This window comes from Ammospiza caudacuta, chromosome 25 (genome assembly GCF_027887145.1).
Source record: "Ammospiza caudacuta isolate bAmmCau1 chromosome 25, bAmmCau1.pri, whole genome shotgun sequence".
Taxonomy (NCBI): domain Eukaryota; kingdom Metazoa; phylum Chordata; class Aves; order Passeriformes; family Passerellidae; genus Ammospiza; species Ammospiza caudacuta.
In genome coordinates, this window is record NC_080617.1 from 3,628,036 (window position 1) to 3,649,222 (window position 21,187).

General features: G+C 48.1%; 3 protein-coding genes across 6 annotated transcripts in view; 1 reads left to right on the forward strand and 2 right to left on the reverse strand.

Moving 5' to 3' along the window:
- Positions 1–4,251, reverse strand: part of RLF (RLF zinc finger) — a 37,626-nt gene extending 33,375 nt beyond the window's left edge. Inside the window, exon 1 of the mRNA XM_058819892.1 lies at positions 4,089–4,251. Coding sequence (XP_058675875.1) covers positions 4,089–4,241 — 153 coding nt within the window. The 5' untranslated portion in view covers positions 4,242–4,251. The remainder of the gene's footprint in view (positions 1–4,088) is intronic.
- Positions 4,252–4,447: 196 nt separating this feature from the next.
- On the forward strand, positions 4,448–21,069 carry GJA9 (gap junction protein alpha 9). Of its 4 annotated transcripts, XM_058819699.1 has the most exons (4): positions 4,448–4,684; positions 5,913–5,982; positions 17,722–18,081; positions 18,676–21,069. In XM_058819699.1, the coding sequence occupies exons 3-4, from the start codon at positions 17,743–17,745 to the stop codon at positions 19,270–19,272; spliced, it is 936 nt and encodes a 311-aa protein (XP_058675682.1). In that variant the 5' UTR covers positions 4,448–4,684; positions 5,913–5,982; positions 17,722–17,742; the 3' UTR covers positions 19,273–21,069. The 4 variants fall into 4 exon arrangements, with proteins under 4 accessions (XP_058675682.1, XP_058675678.1, XP_058675680.1 ...); XM_058819695.1 differs by having other exon boundaries at positions 17,722–21,069; XM_058819697.1 differs by lacking the exon at positions 4,448–4,684 and adding an exon at positions 4,943–5,136 and having other exon boundaries at positions 17,722–21,069.
- On the reverse strand, positions 7,160–12,499 carry NFKBID (NFKB inhibitor delta). The gene is made up of 12 exons (XM_058819620.1): positions 12,484–12,499; positions 11,603–11,691; positions 11,489–11,522; positions 11,232–11,350; positions 10,655–10,839; positions 10,111–10,216; positions 9,329–9,475; positions 9,131–9,182; positions 8,519–8,676; positions 8,037–8,150; positions 7,566–7,730; positions 7,160–7,219 (listed from the first exon to the last, which is right to left on the reverse strand). The coding sequence occupies exons 1-12, from the start codon at positions 12,497–12,499 to the stop codon at positions 7,160–7,162; spliced, it is 1,245 nt and encodes a 414-aa protein (XP_058675603.1).
- Positions 21,070–21,187: the final 118 nt, after the last annotated feature.

Below are 21,187 nucleotides of genomic sequence, written 5' to 3' on the forward strand. Positions count from 1 at the left end.
AATCTATACAAAAATACCACCTAAGAATCAGTAATCTGCTGTTTTGTGGATTGTTCTCCAACAATTAATGAACAGAAGTTCTGAGTGAATGGAAGTTACAAACTTTCCCAAAAATCCATATAATATTAATAATAAAGACTTAAGCTGGGGGTGGGGAGTTGGAAGTTTGCAGAAATCATCCTTAAGCACAAATATCATTAACTATAGCAGGTAATGGTAGCACCAGTCTTCAAGTTTATTTAACAGATAAATGGATTTGATAATACAACTCAAATCACACATTGCTTTGTAGCATTATATCCCATTCAAAGACTGTCAAGCTGCAATCCCCAGAGAGTGAAGTGATGACTATCATAAATCAGCTGTTTGGAAAAGCCAGCAGTAACGCTATCATCACAGTGACTAGAGAAATAGATCCAACACACCAATCCTTACACCTTACTAAAAATATACCCATTAAAACCAATCTATTTAAAAAGCCAAATTTAGCACTCAATTATTTTGACAGACACTTTGATCATAAACTACCCGGTCTATGTAAAGCATAAAACACAGCAGAATACTTTCTAAGATTAAATAAATTTTCTAGTAAACACTGCAGTCTTGCCCTGGGATCAAAGCCTTAAAGCTAACACGAGGAATTCACTGAGTAACTATTTATGAGAAACTTCTTGTCAAACACAAACAATGGTTTCAGTGTAAAAAAAACATATTCAGGGTGACAGATTTATTAATAGATTAGACTTCAAGGATCTAGTTTGGAATATTATGATGCTGTTAGTATTAGCACACTGACAAATAAGCCAAATGTAGTAACTGTATTCAAGAAGTTCTTGAAAGCCCTTGTGCTGTTTCACAAGCCATGGTTGTTCAGTTGTCCACTATGGATTTCTCCTGGCAGTCTTTATAAAAACTATTATGGAAAAATTATTAATTTGACAGAATTAAACTGCGTGTTTAAAGGGGTTCTCAAGTAACAATTTAGAAGGAATTAGTACCTTACAGTATAATTACCAGAGAGAGTATTCACACATTTAAAGTCTGGCTAACACACAGCCATTTACATTTCATCCCACCAACATCTCTGATGGTAAATGGGGTGAGAAGTGCAGAGCCCACGCCCCCTAATGTGTAACACACAGGCCAGCCCAGGTTTTCACTCTCTGCAATGCCACAACACCTCCTCAGCTGCACTTCCTCAAAAAAGGAATTTTTTTTGCTCAGACCCAATTTGCAGATGAAGATCTCAAAGTTTCCTGACCTGTTGGTACAGCTTTGAGACTTTTTAAGAAAAATACTCTCTCATCTTCTTAACCATATCTGATTGCACTCAACATGTCATCTACAAAAATTTCAGAAAGCCAACAGCTGCTGGGCACTGGCAGATGGGATTTGACATCCTACAATCTCACCTTCACTGAAAACTGCTCCTCCTATTTATGACAGCACAGCCTCAAACACTCCCCTTAGTTGTTCTATCTGCTCTTTGGGTACATACTGCTCTCCACAAAGAAAAAAATAAAAATTCCCAAGGTGAATGTGCAAAGCATTAATGCCTATACAATATAAAGCTGCAGAGTCAACCCATGATTTAGGCTTCAGCAGTTTCTTTGTTTTGTTATCCTGGACAAATGTAGCATTTCTCTGCTTGAAAATGGGATCTTCAAGGAAATTGTGACATCCAGCATCACCCCCTGTATGAGCTACTGGCAAGCTGCACACAGCAGCACAAGTTTAGCAGTGGTAAAACAGCATTGACACGGCTCAAAGCAAAGGGAATTCCCTAATTTGGTTCAGTTTGCCTGGAAACTACCAGCCATGGTCATTTCCACAGCAAAACAGAGCAACTTCCAGGCCCCTGCCTCAGCTGTACTCACAGGATGGCAAACATGAAATATTTCAGCTCTCCTCATGTCAGCTACTTCCCAAATTCAAACTCAAGACCAGATAAACTCAGCTTCTTTCTAGGCACATTTTGCTGTAGCTTAATAATTTTATAGCAAAGTATCAGTGGTACCTTCCAAGTAATTAATACAAAATTGAGCTCCCCAAACTTCACTCATGGGCAGACCTTGAGTTATTGAAGTTATCACAAACATCCCCTGTTAGGAGAAACCCAGACATAAAATTCCACCCCACCCACAGTGGTCTGACTGCACAAAGACATCACAAATTCATCCCCTATGAAGGCTGGAGGTGTTCCAGGATGGACCAGCAGCTCCATGGATGCATCCCCTGCAGTCCAGGCATGACAATCCAACAGGTTCCAGACTGGTGGCAACTCAAAACCAACCTTTTCCATTTTCATCTGCGCTATCACAGCATTTTAAAACCAAACAATAACAGCACAAGGACCCAGAGGGATACATTACTTTGGGGCATGATTTGGGGTCTTTTTGTTGTTTATTTTTATTTTTTTTTAGGTAGCAGAACTGTCTTTCACCACAATCCACTGATCAAGCATCTTTAAAGCTTCTTCTGTACCCAGCTAATCTGGGAAACTGGACATGTAGACACACACATCATCCTGACACCCACGATTAAGGGTCAGCTGAACACTTGTCTCAATGTTCTGACACAATGTTCACCACTGGAAACAATTTCAGCAAAACCTGAACACAGACAGCGTGACACTTTGTAGCAGGCTCCATGTCAGTGCAAGGTCACATAAAATGAATTCAGGACAAACACAGCAGGAGGCAGCTGCACCCCGCAGCTTGGAAGAGTTTTGAAACATAGAAAATACACTTATTCTCTTGTTTCACTGAGTGATAGCTTAACATCCTCCCACAAGGGTATGGCAAAGCACACAACCTGTGGAGGCAAAATGGAAGACTGGGAAGGGTAACACCACTTACACACAATTTGTGACAAACCAGCAAGATTTTTTCTCTGATTTTACCATTCATCAGTCAAACACTGTAGCTTTATCAGCAGACGTGTTGTGAACTACCTTAGAAAACAGATTTTTTCTTTCTTATTTAAAACCCACAATCTCTCCAGACTCAGCAGAGACAAGTTACAAACTCAGTATCATAACAATTTTTCAACCTTAGAGCTCACAGTAAATGATGCTGTGAGGGTGGCAAAAATTAATAATTGGAGGAATTCACTTAAGAATGAGTTATCTCCATCACTGTGGCTTTAAACAATATCAGCTCTTCTTCTGGAACTCAGGGCCCCGATTCAGAAATTGGAGATCTCCCTTTGGGTTGCACTAAGCAAGTATTCAACACAAGACATCCAAACCACGCTCATCAGTGCCTGAAGGACCCTGCAGGCCCAGCAAGCACTGCTTACCCATCTTAAACAAGGCGAACACGCAGATTTGATCCCGAGACAAGTGAAACAGTGGAACAGACACCGGAGATGTCGGAACGGAGCCAGGACTGCTCGCGCCCCATTGCCCCAGCCAGGCCGCCCCGCTCCGCACGATGCCCAAGCCCAAAGCCGAGCGCTGCCACCGGCCCCGCTCCGGGCCGGCGGTGCAGAGCCCCGCGGGGCAGGCGGGCACGGAGCCCCGAGCCCTGCGCGCCGCCAGCGCCGGCACAGCGGGGACAGAGCGGGGACAGAGCGGGGACAGAGCGGGGGCACAGCGGGGACAGAGCGGGGACAGAGCGGGGACAGAGCGGGGACAGAGTGGGGGCACAGCGGGGACAGAGCGGGGACAGAGTGGGGGCACAGCGGGGACAGAGCGGGGGCACAGCGGGGGCACAGCGGGGGCACAGCGGGGACAGAGTGGGGGCACAGCGGGGACACAGCGGGGACAGAGCGGGGACAGAGTGGGGGCACAGCGGGGGCACAGCGGGGGCACAGCGGGGACAGAGTGGGGGCACAGCGGGGACAGAGTGGGGGCACAGCGGGGACACAGCGGGGGCACAGCGGGGACAGAGTGGGGGCACAGCGGGGACACAGCGGGGACAGAGCGGGGACAGAGTGGGGGCACAGCGGGGGCACAGCGGGGGCACAGCGGGGACAGAGTGGGGGCACAGCGGGGACACAGCGGGGACACAGCGGGGACAGCCCGAGCCCGCCCCGCCGCATCCCCCCTGCCGCCCGCGCCGCGGCCCGCCCCGCCCGCCGCCTACCTGGCAGAAGCCCCGGCAGTAGGCTCGGGACGAGGCCTCCGACACCTCCTGCTCGCGCAGCTCCGTCTGCAGCTGCCAGAGGCGGGCGCGCAGCGCCGGCACCACCCGCGGCACCTCCGGCCGCGCCGCCGCCTCGGCCTCCGCGTCCGCCATCTGCACCCGGCCCCACTGCGCGTAGGCAACGCTCACGTGACCCCGCCGCTGACCTCATCGGCCAGGGACGGCGCCACGTGACGCGCGCACGTGACGCGTGGCCGCGCCCGCGCGAGGGGAGGGGCGGGGAGCGGGCAGCGCGCAGGGGGCGGGGCACAGCGCTCGCCAGCTCCGCCCCTCCCCGCGCCGTGAGGGCTCCGTGAGGGCTCGGGGAGCGGGGCGGCGGCGCTGCCGGGAGCGATGGCTCCTCTGCCGTAAAGGTGGCTGACTGCAGGGCTAAGGGACGTGAAATATGATCATGGATGCCGGCCAGAGCCTGCTTTTTAACTTAGACTGCCGTTAATCTAATCTCCCGTTAACAGCACGGTGTTGATAGCAGAACGTTCGTGTCTCTAGGATAGCCCTGAGGAGGCTGCTGCCCAGACACGGAAACGGGCAGGATGGTAAATAGCTTTTACCAAGAATTTGCAATGTGTCTGGTGACATGAGATGCTGGGCCCATGGATCGGAGCAGATCTCTCTCTATATCTTAATTAATGTCCTTATCTCAAGGAATGAAATACATATTTTCTCCCCACATCACGTTCCTGAGGGGACTGACAGGCTTTGGTGGGAGCCTGGCATCCAGCCAGGGTCATTCCACTGCAGGAAAGGAAGGCAAGGCAAGAGAGGGGTGAACAAAGTCAAGACAATTCGAGGGAGGGGTAGGCAAGGAATGGCAGGGAAGTGTTCGGCAAGACATGGAAAGAAGGTGTAGGCACAGCTTGACAGGTCAATGAAGTTCTAGGCTCTCAGAATCTCTGCTTGCCAGAGTGACTCTGAGATACGTACAAGTCTCTTTTTCCCAGCCCCGAGTCGAATAAGGAGTCAGGATTCTTCTGTTCTCATTCTCAAGGTTATTTATTATTTCTTATCTATAACATTTTTTCTCCGACATGCCGAGGTTTGTCTGGCAGGTCGGGTTGAGGCACCCTGACGGCCTCAGAGGCAGTGTTATCTTTTTATATTAAAGACTATGCGTAAATTATTTACAATACTTCCCAATACCTATCACCTTTGTTAGACAGTGAGTCTCTACCTTAAACCAATCCAAAAGTGCCACCATCACTTAGAACATGGAGGCTAGGAAGAAGAAAGAAGGAGGACAGGGTATGCCCAGATTCCTCCATCTTGAGGAGGAATCTGGAGACCCCGAACCCCCATTCTAAAAACCCCAAAAATCTATTTTTCATCCTATGACAAACTAATTATTATTTTGCTTAGACTCTCTTGACTTGTAATTCTTCATATAGAGGTAGGTAATTGTTTTTCCATGGGTCAAGATCAAAGTCACAGGTGTGTCTTGTGCTCTGTGCCAAGGTCTCTGAACCCCCCGGGCAGGGTTTCAACTCCTCCAGGGCAGCCAGAGGAATGTGCTGGGTTCCGAATCAGCTGTCCCCATCTCCCGGGCACTGCCGGCCTGCCCAGCCCCGCGTTTCCCCCGTGGGCTCCGTTCGAGCGCCGTTACCGGAGGATCCCGCACTGGGGGCCCTGGGGCGGGCACGCAGCGCCCCCTGCTGGAGCTGCGAGCGGGGAATGGCAGCGAGGGGGCGCTGTGCCCTCGGGAGAGATGGCACAGACCCCTGAGGTGATGGCTTTTGGTTTAAGTTTTTATCTTTTTATATTTTTCAGGTCCTGTACTGAATCAGTGTTACTATGGGACACGAAATAACGCAACGCGGACATGCAGTTCTTTACAAGGGTAAAAGAGAATATTTAATTTTTGACTCCAATATTTATACATTTCCAAAAGTGACAGTGGATTGGAGGGTGGCAGTGCTACCTTTCCAATGACACTAGACAAACCAACAGTTTATCAAATCTTTCTTCTTCTATAAAATAATGCAAAACAATAAGTTATTTACATAAAGTGTGTGAAAAATTTCGTTATAAGAATGTAAACGTAAAAAAAATCTTAAAAAACCAAGATAACACTGGACTCCATATAGAGTGTTAGTAAGCTCAATTGGCTTTTCAGTGGTGCTGGGTGAGGTTTGAGAGCGCTAAAGAGGAGCTGTAGCTGGCTAAAATGGTTTGGGTGATGTTGGGAGGGTTTGAAGGTGGACTGGGGGGTCTGGGATGGTCTGGCTGTGGGGGGGACTCGGTAGGTGTTTGATGGTTCTGAGGGATGCTCCCCTCACCAGTTCCTCAGAGCACTCCTAGGCCTGGGGAGGAGAAAACCTCAGCATTTGGGGGCACCTCTGGGAGTCACCCCAAGTGGCTCATGGTTATCACCCCCTTTTCCTTGTATTTCCCACCCTCATGGTTATCACCCCCTTTCCCTTGCATTTCCCACCCTCATGGTTATCACCCTCCTTCACCTTGTATTTCCCACCCTTTCTCCCTTATGTTTTCTGCTCTTTTCCCCTCATGCTTCCCACCATTTACCCCCTTAATTTAAGGCCTTTAAATAGTGTCAAAGGAGGGTTTTTCTATGACTTAATCCTTAAAAGAAAAGGTTTTCTCAATTTGAAGCCCTTTGTTCCAGAACCTCCTCCTTTTTCTGTGCTCACTGGGATGCACTGGGAGGGACTGAGGGGAGACTGAGGGCATTGGGAAAAAACAGACTCAGATTTTAAGGAAGTTTTTATTTAATTCCAGAATTCTCTCAGTTTTTGGGTTTCCTCTCCAATTTGGCATGTTCCACCCAAATTCCCCAATTTAGAGGAGACGCCCCTCATTAGCAGCCCCCATTAATGAGGCTGGGGGGGAGGGCAAGGGCTCGACTCCCTCCGTGTTCCTCCCCCCACCAAACCAATGTGGTTCAGACTCATTTCACAGAAATTTGGGGGCAATTTCATTGAAATCAGGAAAAGTTCAATCCCCCAATATGGGGGTGTCCCCCCATCTGATACCGGGGAGACCCCGCCCCTCTGACGTCACTCGGCGGTGGGCTGGGGGCGATGGGACCCCCGGCGGCTCCTCAGGAGGAGGCGGAGCTGTGGGAGAGGGAAGGTTCACGGAGGGTCCCCAAAACACGGGGTTCTACCCCAGAATTTGGGGGTGTCACCCAGAGATCCTGGGATGGAGGGGTGGTGAAAACGAGGGGGTAAAGCAGCGGGATTTGGGGGTAAAGCAGCGGGATTTGGGGCATAGCAGCAGGGATCTGAGGCAAAGCAGTGGGATTTTGTGGTTCCAGGAGCAATTCCAGGCATTTCCTCCCATCAGCAGGAAGTTTTAGGGTGCAGTGAGGTCTTGGGTGTGAAGGTGATCTGGGGTCAGATCTGGGATGCTCGTGGGGTTCAGGGGACGGTGCTGGCTCTGAGGGGGACCTGGGGGTCTCACCTGCTCTCCGGGGGCCCCCGGGGGCAGCAGGCTCTGGGGCAGCTCGTGCTCCAGGTTGCGGGCGCTGGGGTCGGCGCCCCAGGCCAGGAGCAGCCTCACGAGGGGCTCCTGGCTGGGGGTCCCGGGCAGTGCTGCTGCCATGTGCAGGGGGGTGTTCCCGTGGGCCTGAGGGATGGGAGGGGGCTCAGGGTACCCACAAATAACCCTCTAGCCCTCCTAGAGGTACCTCAGAGACCCTTGATACCTCCAGCCCCCCCAGACTCTTCACAGACACCCCAAATCCCCCAGTGCCCCTTTGATCCCGCTGAGCCTCCCAGAGCCCCTTCACACCCCGCAAGGCACTACAGGAACCCCAAAGAGCTCCACAGACCCCTCCAATCAGCCCCAAGAGCCCCACAGAGGTCCCCCAGCCCCAAGTGCCCCACAGAGAGAACCCAGAGCCCCCCTCAGAGCCCCCCAAGTCCCTCACACCTTCATGTTGACCAGGCGGGGTGCCATGCCAGGCTGGCGCAGCAGCAGATGGGCCAGGGCAAGGTTGCCTCCCCTCACAGCGAGGTGCAGAGCTGTCAGGCTGCTTTTGGTGTCCTGGGGGCAAAAAGGGGGTCAGGGGGAGGGGCCCACAGGAGGTATCACCCCCCTACAACCTCCTCAACCTCCCCAAGAAATCCCAGTGCCTGGGAGAACAGATCTATCCAGCCCATGGGGGATCTGAAGGGAGACACAGGGGTCTGTGGGGGCACACAGGGGTCTTTGGGGGGCACACAGGTATTGTGGGGGGGTCTCACACCCCTCCCCAAGCCTCCCAAGGAACCCCAACAGACCCCAAAGTCTTACAATACACAGGGACCTTGAGGTGTGACAGTCATCTTTGAGAGGTCTGTGGGGAACCCAGGGGATGTGAGGGACACCTGGAGAGTTGTGGGGTACCTGGGGGTCTTTGGGGGGGTCTGTACCTGGCTGCTGCTGTCTGCCCCCATCAGCAGGAGCAGCTCCACACAGCGGAATCGGTCCTGGGGAGTGGGGGACCCCCCTGCAGAGCCCCCCACGGGGCTGTGCCCTCCCTGCAGGGAGGCGTTGTGGGCCAGGACAGCGCAGTGCAGAGGGGTCTGGCCTGGGGGGGAACCAACAGGGGTCAGGAACGGCCCCTCCCCCAAACAGGAACCCCCTGGAATTGGGGACCCTCCTAGGGACCCCCTCAAAGTAAAGACACACCCCCTGGGACCCTCCCACCATCAGCCAGGACGCCCAGACTGGATATCCCCATCCCATCAAACAGGGATGCATCCCACCAAGAGCTACCAAAAAATGGGGATCCCCAGCATCCCCTTCAAACCCTTCTGTACTGACTACCCCTCAAATGGGACTCTCCCAAGACACCCTGAAATAGGGACTTGTCAGACACCCCAAATCAGGGACCCCTGAGTCCCCCTCCCATTGGGGACCCACCAACTGAACCCTCCCCAGTCCCACCCAAACAAAGACTCCCCAAGAATCACCCCCACCCCAAAACCAGGGGCCCACCCCAAGCCCTTCCACCACCCTTGCCCCCGCTCAGATTTGCTGACCCTCAAAATTTCTGGCCTCCACGTTGACAGGAACCCCCGAGGACATCATGGCCTGGGAAGGCAAGGGGGAAGATTTGGGGTCCCCCTGGATACCAGGAACCCCACTAGGCCGGTTCCCTGGTCTCCCAGGACAACTGTGTCCCACTTTGGGGTCCCTTTGGGACGGTTTTGTGGTCCCCAGGGGGGTTGGGGTGTCACCTGGAGGATTTCGGGGTGCCCATAGGCTGCAGCCAGGTGCAGCGCCGTGCGGCCCCCGTGGTCAGCGGCATCAGGGTTGGCCCCCAGGACAAGCAGGTCCCGCACAATCTCCGGGGCTGCAGCTGCTGCTGCCACCAGCAGGGGAGTCTGGGGACATCAAATGGGGGGTCAGGGACAGAATGAACAGGGGTAGGGGGGGCTTGAGTCACTCCTGGGGGGAGTTAGATGTCTAGAGGGTAAAGGGGGTCTGGGGGCTCTTGCAGGGAAAAAAAGGAAGGTCAGTGAGATCTGGGGGAGTCAGGGGTGGTTGGGGGGCATCAAGCACCCCCAGACCCTCAAATTATCACCCTGGTATTCTGCTACTGCTCTGCCTCCCCTTATCATAACTTTATCATCCCCTCATTAATTATTTGTTACTGATTGCCCCTTCATTGCCCTTTACTGGACTTTAATCACACCATCACTAATCACCCGTTATTACCCCCCAGTATTAATTCCCCCTTTATTCTCAGCACTCCCTCTATTAGTAGACTGCAACAGAACCCTGTGATTAATTATCTCAGAATTAACTACTCCACTCCCATTATTAATTACTCCCATCTTTTTACCTCCATCACCCCCTTATTGCCCCAGTACGACCCACTTATTACCCCTTCTTTACCAGCAATGCCCTCAAATTTCTCTTGCACTTCTAGCTTCCCATCCCAAACTTGCCTAGGTGCTCCTGCACCTTCATTTCCCCCAGATGTCCCCTTAGGACCCCCAGGTGTGTCCCCCCTCACCTTGCCCAGGTGCTCCCGCACCTCGAGTCCCCCCAGGTCCCGCAGAGCCTCGGCCGCAGCCCGGGCGAGCGCCCACTGCCCCCCGGCACAGAGCACGTGCAGCAGCCTGGGGATGGAGCGGGGTTAGAGGGACCCCTTAACCCCCTACCCACCCCCCACGTAACACCCAGAACACAGACCCCACAAACGCACTTGGCACCCCATAGCTCCTCCCAGTGCCTCACTGCCTTGTCCCACTGCTTCCCCCATTGCCTCCCTGCTGACCTCCACATTGACTCTCCTGTTTACCCCACACTGATCTCACCCACAGACCCCGCTTCATCCCACTGCCCCCCACTGAACACCACACTGACCCCACTCACCCCACTGCCCTCCCATGGGCCCCACTGGCTGTCCTTCACACCAGTGACCCCCTAAATTGTCCCCCATCAACGCCTCCCATTTGCTGCAATTTAGCCCATTGATCCATCATGGACGCCTTGACTCCTGTACCCCCTTATAACCCCTGTACCCCCCCTTGTACCCCTCATGCCCCCCCACTCACGTGTCCCCCTCCTCGTCCTGCAGCAGCAGCTCCCGGGGGTCTCGGCCCCCCAGCACAGAGCGGGCGGCTGCCAGGTCCTGGGGTTCAGGGTACGGCTCTTGGATCTCCCTTCCCAGCAGAGAGGCCCCAAATTGTCCCCACGGCGCTGCAGGATGGGGCCAGGCAGGGCCGGGGATGGCAGCAGCCTTTGAGGGGGGGCAGCAGTCAAGATGGAGGGGGGCTTGGTCCCAGGTACCCCTGCCCCAATGATTTTCCTCCCCTTGTCCCCCAGGCTGCCACCCCATTGCCCCCATCTACATCATCTCCCCCCATTGTCCCTTGTTGCCCCTCCACTGCCCCCAATTCCTTCCTTCATTCCCTCCCATTGCCTCCCTTAACCACCCCATTTTCCCCATTGCCCCACCATTCCCCTCCCAGTTGTCTGCCCCCCTTCTCCCCCCATTTCCCTCCCATTCCCCCCCATTCTTCCCCCACTGCCCTCTCATTTTCCCCCATTGACCCCCATTTACCACACTGCCCCCCCTTTAACCCCCCAGTTCCCGCCCCATTTCTCCCCCATCCCCTCGAACCAGCTCACCTGGAACCCCCTCGGGCCGGAGACCCTTCCCCCATGGGCCCCTCCCGGGCTGCCATGGGACACGTGTGGGACCTCACAGAGGCCGGGAGTCACCGCGGGGACAACGGGCCAGGGAGAGCCTGAGGGGACACCCGGTGATGGGGGGACATGGGGAGGGAATGGGAGGGGAAGGGGGGACGTAGGGATGGGGAGGGCACGGAGAGGAAGTATGGGGCACAGGGGGTGTGGGGGGAGCTGGGGGATCGGGGGTCACTCACCATCCGAGGGGCGCGGGGAGGGCACAGCCAAAACCTGGGGGGAGAGCAAGGGGGTCAGCGAGGAGAGTGGGGGTGTCCCCAGGGGAGGTGTCACTGGGATGGGGGGTCACCCACCGGGGATCTCGCCCCTTCCCTGCTCTTCTGCTGCCGTAGCTCCTTCAGCAGCTGCTTCACCGTCTGGGGCGGAGCGGCGCGGGGGGGACCTGGTGTGTGCAAGGGAGGTTCGGGGGTCCCTGGGATGCCGGGGAACCCTGAAAACTCCTAAAACCCCACAAAACGCCCCGGCGCCCCCCCTACACCTGAACTAGGAGGGCAATAACCACTCGTCGGAATTAAACCCCTAAATCCTATAGAAGTCCCAGTCTTTAACACTGCCATCCTACTGGCCTCAGGGGTTACCGTTTCCCCGTGTGTCATCCAGACCCTGTTCGGGGGTGGCCCCTGAACTCCCGAGACCTCTCAAACCTCTGTGTCATAACCGAGACCCCCAAAGCCCGGGGCACTCCCCCAGCGAGGCAGGAATCCCCCTGTCGTGACGTCACGGGGATTCCCATGCGTCACCGCCCGCCCCCGCCGTCCCCGCCCTCCTCCCCGGGGAACCCCCTCCTCCCCCGCGGGGAGAATCCGGTGGGGAGGCCCCGGGAGCCCCCCCGCTCCATCAAGGCCGGTGTCCCCCTTCCTGCCCCCCAGAGCTCCTACAGGGTCAGCAGATCCTTCTTGGCTCTCTTAAAGGGCCAGTGTCCCTTAAACGCGAGGCTTAAAGGGCCAGTGTCTCCTACGCGCAGCTCTTAAAGGGCCAGTATCGCCCAAAAGCAGCTCTTAAAGGGCCAGTGTCCCCTAAAAGAGCTTCCTAAAAGGCTCTCTTCCAGGTGTTTTAAAGGACCAGCCCCCTGTCCCAGAACTTTTAAAAGGCCAGCGTCCCCTCAAAGCGGGTCTGAAAGGGCCCGCGACACCCCCCGCCCCACCACGGCCCCCATCCCCCTTTCCCCCCTCACCTCTCTGGGGCCGCATCCCCGCGGGATCCGGGGGCAAATGAGGCCGGGGCGGGCGCGGGGACCGTTTTGGGGGGACCTGGGCGAGGAAACCCCGCCCCGGAGGGAAACGCCACCAAAACGCCAACGCTGTCACTGTTGCGACGGGTGACAAGGCGGGGGGGCGGAGCTTCGGAGGGGCCCAGGGCACCCAGAGGATGGGTGGAGGTGGCGGGGTCACCCGGGGGCCGGGGTCCTCTGAGGGGCTGTCGGAAGGGTCACAGGTCCTGGGTTGTTCCATCAGCACCGATTTGGGGCAACAATCCAGGGTCCCTCTGAGCCCCCATCATTTTGTGTGGGTTTGGGGTACTCTCTTCACCATTCTGGGAGGGGGCTCTGTCTCCCCAACCCCAGAAGATCACGAGACCCACGAAGACTGTGGGGACACCAGGACTGGTGTCTTTATTGGGGTGGGACAGGGCTGTCCCCCCACCCACAATTTGCAGGGGTCACTGCTCCCCTCCATACCCCCCACTTGGGTGATGTGGGGTGTTTCTTACCCATTTTGAGGGCATCTCTGCCCCATTAGAGGGAGGTTTCTGATCCACTTGGGGGTGGCATTTAGGATGGGGGGGCTCAGCTCGATTTTGATGGGAGTCTCTGACACATGGGAAGGAAACCATGAGACCCACTGAGACCACCAGGGCTGGTGGATTTATTTTGGGGGGTGTCACATAGCATCGGGGTTCCCTCCAGGATCCTGACTGGGGGGTTGGGTGTCACAAGTGTCCTTTCTACTACACAGCCTGCTGAAGCTTCACTGGTCCTGAAGCCTTTCTCAGACAGCTCCATTCTCTAAATGCCAGAAAACTCCTGCCCAAAGAGTTGAAACAGCTGGAGGAACAGCAAAGCACTCTGACCAAAGGCTGTGGTTTATATATCCCAGCCTCAGTGGCTGCACATTTGCTGCCCCAGCCCATCCCTTCCTGCAGCCTGTGTTAAATCTTGGCTCCCTTGTACTCCTGAGTACAACCTTGATGCTGCAGCTCCCAGGTAATCCCATCTCCCTTCCTCTGACACTGACCCTGAGCCCAGCAGATGGATACAGAACAGGCAGGAAAGAAGAAAAAAAATAGAGAGAGGAGGCCTGATAAAGTAGACATGGCAACTTGAAAATGCAAAGTCAGGAGAGAACTGAAAGCAGGCACAGAAATCTTCAGTACCAGTGTATATGTATAAATAAAATTTTACAGACAATGGATTAAGAGAGGAAAATAGACAGCAAGCTATATAAAAGTATACAGAAAGTAAAATTTTTTAAAGTTAGGAACTAAGAGAGGAATGAATTAAAAACTATCAACAGTGAACTAAGATAAAGACAGAAACTGTGAAAAAAACCTTTACACTTTCTGATATAGGCCAGGGCACCTTCAGAAATTTTGCTTGTGAAAGTGAAAATATAAATGTGCACATACTGATTTGCATGTGTATCTTAGCAATACAGAGTGAATCTATAACATACCTGCTGATTTGCATGTGTATCTTAGCAATAAAAAGTGAACCTAAGGCAGCACAGAATATACACTGATTTGGAGAGTATGTGCTTCAGTCTTCATGTGGTGATCTCTGGTCTGCCTTCAAACACTACTGCTGGATTTGGTGATCCTAAAGACAACGCTGAGTAGTGCAGTTGGCCAAAATTCTCATTGTTGCAGTTTATAATTTGTGGCCCTCCTTCACTACTGAAAGAAAACCATGGCAGTGAGTTAATGTGAGCCTGAAAACGTGTAGGACACATCACTGATGTTTGTGCCTCATCTAGCTGTCCATTGTGGGTCAGACAGATAACAGTAGAAAATAAAAATCAATTGTGCACATAAAGTGCACATTATTGATGTATAGAAATGAAAAGGCCTTGATCTTCAGAGACAATTTCCATGATTGGAGGATTAGTGTGACGTTTGACTCTAAGCTAAGAAAAATCAATATAGTCATAAAAATGTAGAGAATGTTTTGCAGTGAATAAAAAGCCAGTGAGGTAGCTTCAAACCTGGAAGAAAAATTAATAGCCTCTCTATACATCACTAAATTACTAATTTCTGAATGTTGTTATAAACAGTTTGATTTGCAAGCTGTCTAACTAAGGTAAAAATCAGAACCAACACTATAAAATTATTGTTGGCATTTGAATTTATTTTCCCTCGTGAGTTGTCAAGTTGTCATTTAACTGTAGTACCATTTTAAGAGATAATTAATCCTGGAACACTGTGGCTTGTTATACATTTTTTTTTAATATTTAGGTTTTACAGAGCAAGTAAATCACCAACCATGGCAGCTCAGTCTCACCAAACACTTCAGTTTTTCAAACAAATCTTCAGCATCTCTGCACAAACTGGCAAGGGTCTGTGTGTGTCTGTGGATCACTTCAGCAGAGTTAGAGGGTTTTATTAATAACAGATAGATATTTAGAGACCTCCTTTAACTACTCAAAAGAAGAGACATGTTTAGAATCCTGCTTTAAGAGATGGCTGGCTGCAGACTGCCAGCTTGCCACAATGACTGAGTACTTTCAGGCAAGCTGTCAAGTGTGAAATTGGACATGACCTATTGACTGCTCTTCAGCACCAAATTAAAAGATAATGATTAGCTTTCTAGAGTTCTCAGCAGAGGAAGTTTATTCATCTTTTACAGGACATTTGAATCAGAACTGCACTTTTGCAGAGTGCTGATGAGCATCATCTGAAAGAACATTACAGTGCTAGATATGCATCTTAACTCATATTGGTCTTAGCAGTGGACTTGCAATTAATACCCGGTATGCCTAATGAGGCTGTGCCCTGCTAATGCTAATGCTGGCTGCAGAAAACATTTTTGTACACAAAATAGACATATTTATTTCTTTTTTTCCCTTTTGTAAAATAAGGTATTTCCCCCCCCCCCAACATTTCTTAATGTTTAGAGTGTTTGAAAGGGTTTCCCCAGCTTACCATCAGTACCCAAAATGTTCTTTGATACCAGAAAGTTTGTGCACTCTGTTATAACAGAAAATATTTCAGCCTGTTCTTCCTATTTTTGCTGCTGAGGTAATGCAGATGGGTAGCTTAAGGTCTGGATTAAAAATGGAACTTGTGTCACTGAGTCAGTTTTTATAGGCTAGATGTAAGTATCACTCTCAAGAAGAATGACATCTTTAGTATGTCTGACATTTAAGACAGGAATTCTAATGATTTGCTCCCAAAAAGAAATACTGAATTATATGGATGGGGAAAATAGAGTAAAAACCATTGTCAAGTTCAGGAGTTTTTTAAACACATCAGCATGACAAGTAATGTGGTCTCAGGAGAATGAAAGAGAAGTGCAGAATCACAGAATATATGAGATGCTGTCTGTGAGCAGGGACTGAGTCTGGAGTAACCAAAAGTACATCCACTGATTTTTTTTTACATCAGGATTGTGGTGCTAAGCTGTGGCAGGAGAACAGACTGCAGGAATTTACAATGAGAGTGTTTGGGAAGATTTACCTTCTTCTGACCAGGCAAACTGAGTGTCTGCTGCTAGTGAGATGTGTGAACTAAAACATAGTCTGAAAGTTCTGTTTTATTCTGTTTTATTTATATGAGGCTGAGACTGTTCCTAAAACCTAAAAGGTGCTATTGAGGCAAAAGAGAAGATAATCTCAACTTAAAGCTGCAGAATTTTTATTTCTAGCTTTTTAAAAATGAGAATCTTTTACTGTTCATAGTTAAATTATGCTTGGAGCAGTAGCAGATTGAACAAGAGATCGATTTTCTCCTCCCTTCAGCCCCAGCAAATAAAAATTCCATGTGCAAAGCTCACACTCTATTTGCTACTGTAGCAAAATAAACTGCTCAAATGTGTCAATTTACTCACACAGATGGAAGATGGCAGGGGCTGTAATTTTTTATTGGACGTCGCAGATGTTTAGTTTTACATATTTTTGTAAAGAAAGGTATGTTTTATTTTTAATTTTTAATTTATTTTTAATTTGTTTCTCTTTAAAAAATGCTTAAATTGCCTATTCATATACTGATTTGCAAAAGTATGTTCATGTTTAGAAGGTTTAACATAAATATTCCTCTATGGACATCGATATGCAACCATAAGATTCCAGTTTCTGTTGACTTGTTAGCACTCCTGTTTTATAGGGTGAAGATTAATCCATTTGAAGAGAAAATGCTATGCTAGAGCACCTTTATCCTAAAAAATGCCAAAGTAAGATACTATTCTATTGAATTGTGCTGTACATACAATGAGAAGGTCTTTAGCTACAAGTGTTTTGCTTGTCCCCACACATAAGAAAAATCATGTTACAATTGTATATGCATAGAATAACATAAATATTGAAAAGGAATTTTAAATTTTGACCACAATGTTTCTCCTGTTAGTGGAGAAACAAACATATGAAAAAAGGTGAGATGTACAATTACACATATATGTTACCAGTTTATCTGTGTTCAGATGACAGCCATTTAGGAAGATGCTGGTAAAGAATTTTTGTGTAAATAATTTATTTTTCAAAGAGTTGCGGCCAAAAATAGTAATGCTTGCCACTTAGGCACTATATTCACTATTTCAAATGCAGGTATCATTGATCAGAGGAAGTGAACCAATTAGAGCAATTCTATTTATTTATTGTTGACATCCATAAATAAAAAGCAAATGTCTGCACAAAATGATATGCTTTAACATGTCATTTTAATTAATATTGACATTTCCATGAGATGATTTACTCCCTCTTGAGCTCCTTTATATAACCAATTTTCTCTGTGAAACAGTAATTGGACTGCCATAATTACAGCTGTGACATGGGGCTTGGAACATCCAAAAATGAGGACAAGCAAATATTCCTGTACCTGGATAAGTGATCTAAATATAAATGTACTGCTCTCACACTGTTACTGGATGATGTTCAAATGCATCACAAAATGCTCTTTAAATCCTGCTACAAGTCAGACACCCGAGTTTCTACTGATCTGATGCAGACTGAGGGTGTTTAATATCTTGCAGTGATGTCTCATCAGGATGTTAATAATAAATAATAATAATAAAGCAGGCACAGGCAGATGATGCTGTTCTCCATCTCATAGGTGAAAGAAAATAAAACCTAATTATCAATGAGCAGTTGGTCATGGTTACAATGTGAGATATGATAGTTTTCCCAGTGTTGTGTTTTTCATAATATGTTAAAGAAAGAATGCAACTTTTACAATCTTTGATACTTGTTTCTCTCATGCATTTCAGTGTTAATATGGCAGAATAACCATGGGAGACTGGAATTTCCTTGGAGGCATTTTAGAGGAGGTCCACATTCATTCCACAATTATTGGAAAGATTTGGCTCACGATCCTCTTCATATTTCGAATGCTTGTCCTTGGAGTGGCAACTGAGGATGTTTGGAATGATGAACAATCAGAATTTATATGCAACACTGAGCAGCCTGGTTGCAGAAATGTGTGCTATGATGAGGCCTTTCCCATCTCCCTCATAAGATACTGGGTCTTGCAAGTTATTTTTGTGTCTTCCCCTTCCTTGGTGTATATGGGGCATGCCTTATACAGACTAAGAGCCTTGGAAAAAGAAAGGCAAAAGAAGAAAGCTCAGGTAAGGGTGGAACTTGAAAGCACTGAGTTAGAAATGACTGAAAATCGTAAAAGACTGGAGAGAGAGCTCCGGCAGCTGGATCAAAGGAAGCTGAACAAAGCACCCCTGAGAGGCTCTCTGCTCTGCACTTATGTGATACATATTTTCACAAGATCTGCAGTGGAAGTTGGCTTTATGATTGGGCAGTATCTTCTTTATGGTTTTCATTTAGATCCCCTTTATAAATGTCAGAGAGACCCATGTCCAAACACAGTTGACTGCTTTGTATCTAGACCAACAGAAAAGACAGTGTTTATTTTATTTATGCAATCAATAGCAACTGTATCATTGCTTTTAAATATTCTAGAAATTATCCACTTAGGATTCCGAAAAATTAAAATGGGACTCTGTGAGCAGAACAGAACCAAAGATGACTCTGAGAATTTCTACATAAACAAATCTAAGAAATACTCTGTGATACCACATTCTTCTTTGGGAATATCCACCACCCCTCAGAAAACACTTCCTTGTGCCCTTAGCAATTATACCTTTCTGATGGAAAAGAAAACTGACACTGTGCTCTACCCAGTTTTAAATTCTCCTTCTATGTTTCAGTCTGTGCCAAATAACCGTACAGAAAGCAGCAGCAATTACACCCACTGCAACCAGGAAAAGAAATCTCCAAAGAAGAGGCCAGCTACAAATGCTTTGGACAATCAGACTCAAAATGCTAGCACAAATAATAATGAAGGCTTTCTTGGTGAGATTTGGACTGAGACACATAATGCACAAGAGGCTGAAAAGAAACATTTTCTTGTTGATACTCAGAATGCAGACACTGCTGCAAACATGTACTTGAGAAGCTTTGCTGAGATGCCATCTCAAACTTCAGTGCAGCCTGGTACAACTTTTCCTGGTACCAGTTGTAGACGACAGGCAGTGGTTGAGAGCACAGGAGCACCAACAAATTCTCTTCCAAGGAACAGTGACAGAAGACAAAGCAGTTTCAGTGCAAACACAGCCCAAATTCCTTACAATGCTGATGGAAAAAATTCCAGCCGACCAGACACTTCAGATTCTATGGGGGTGGTGAGCTCAGAATCCACACAGAGCAGAAACTGGAACAGTCCTAAGCTTTTCTCTCTGTCTAGGCAACAGTCACTGTCAAGTAATGCCAGCAGCAGGCGTGCCCCCACTGATCTTCAAATATAACATGAGCTAACTCATTACTGCACTAACCAATGCTGGGATAATTCCTGAACACAGACACAACCCACGCCTGTGTGTAAGTGCAGCTAAAGAATTCAACTTTAACCAGCTCTTTACATAGGTAGAAAAGTTGTGTAACTCTTTGAATAGTAGCTAAGTAATTTTAAACAGTCTCTACTTCCTTTGTAATGAAAATGTGGCATAGACCTCAGTGTATAAACCTCTACACTCCAGCTACAAAGGAAAAAGTACATCCTCCCAATCCACATATTAGGAAAAAGTCAGGCATAAAATCACAGCTGATACTATTTAAACTGAATAAAAGTAGAAGACAAAATTTGCAGGCTAAGGATATTTTTTACAAAGACCAGTAAATCAAATAAGGCTAAAGATGCTCTCAGAGGAATGTATTGGTAAACATGTCTCTGCCTAATCAGTCTGAGAATTCAAACTGACATTTGGTAGCTGACCAAAAGCAGAATGTCAAACTTATTCTACTGTTCCAACTGTTGTAAATACAAAGAGAAAAAGCATTTACAAAACAAATCATGAATTCTTTGGCTCCATGGTACACTTTTTTTTCAGTGTATCGCCACTGACTTCCTCAGCAGAATAATCAAAGCGAATTTGTTATAGTATACTATCAGAATTCAATATATCACTAATTTTTTTTTAAAACATCATGAATTACAGACATGTTGTGAGCTTTACTTTTGCCATTTTTTGTAACAATAATAAGATATGAAAACCAGAAACCAAGTTACTGAAATTTACTAATCAGATATTTTGAATTTCACAAACCAGAAGGCTTACTAAGGAAAACAGAAAAAAACCCCAAAACCAAAGACAGAGAAGTAAAAAAAGCAAATAGTACCTCCTGGTTTCAGTTACAATGTCAAAAGATGTATAAAAGGTTTCTCAAACAGTAAAACTACTCCTTTTCTGTTTGTCTCTACCCTGAATTCTGATAAACTTTTAAATCAAATAAAGCTTCTACCTGTTTAGGATAAATTTGTGTTGATGCTTTTTATGGGGATAGCAAAACCTTAGGACATTTATCCACTTGCTGTTCAGGTCATCATGGTGTAAAGGAAGTTCCATGAAACATCTTGAAATAACAAAGGAGGCAAAGATGAACAAAACACTGTGATACATTTGTAATCAAGCTTTCTATGTATGAAATACATTTATTTGAGTTGCACAGCACTGAAACACTGTAAATACTTGCTGAGGTGGCTACAGCTGGAATGCATTGGTATTTTTGTGTGTATTTTTTACTGGCAGATTTGACATACTGTTCATGTACTGAAAAAATTGAATTTGTGAGATATAGGATAATGATGTTACAGCACAATTAAATTCTTGAAGTGCACTGTCATTATGCTTACCAGACAGCCATGATTGACTGAAAACTGTTCAATACTGGCAAAAAAGGAGCCAGAAAACCTAAAAAGCTCTTTTGCTTGTAGCAGTAACATTAATTTGGTCCCATCCACGTAAGAAATACAAGAACTATTAAAACTATTCACTGTAGATTTCTCTCCAAAAAGTATTCTTTTCACTTCCATGTGTATACATAAATATAGCCCTACATAATTGTGTTTACACTGTAAAACTGAAGGTTGTGTAATATACTGGAATGTACATTACTGTATAGTGTGACTTAGGCAAGTTAATGCTGCTGCTGTGCTTTAATTCTTGAATTTCTTGATGCATAAAATTCTGTGAGCAATAACTGCTAATGCTTGATTTGCATTTAATCTCTCCATAATAAAAAGCCTCATATTTAATGCACTCTGTTCCTGCTATCTAAATAATAGAAAGTCAGCATTTAGATGTTCATGTATGGGATGTGACATTTGTATTTTTATTGTTCAAGACAAGTCAAAAAATAGTATTTATGCTGCTGTGAGAGAAA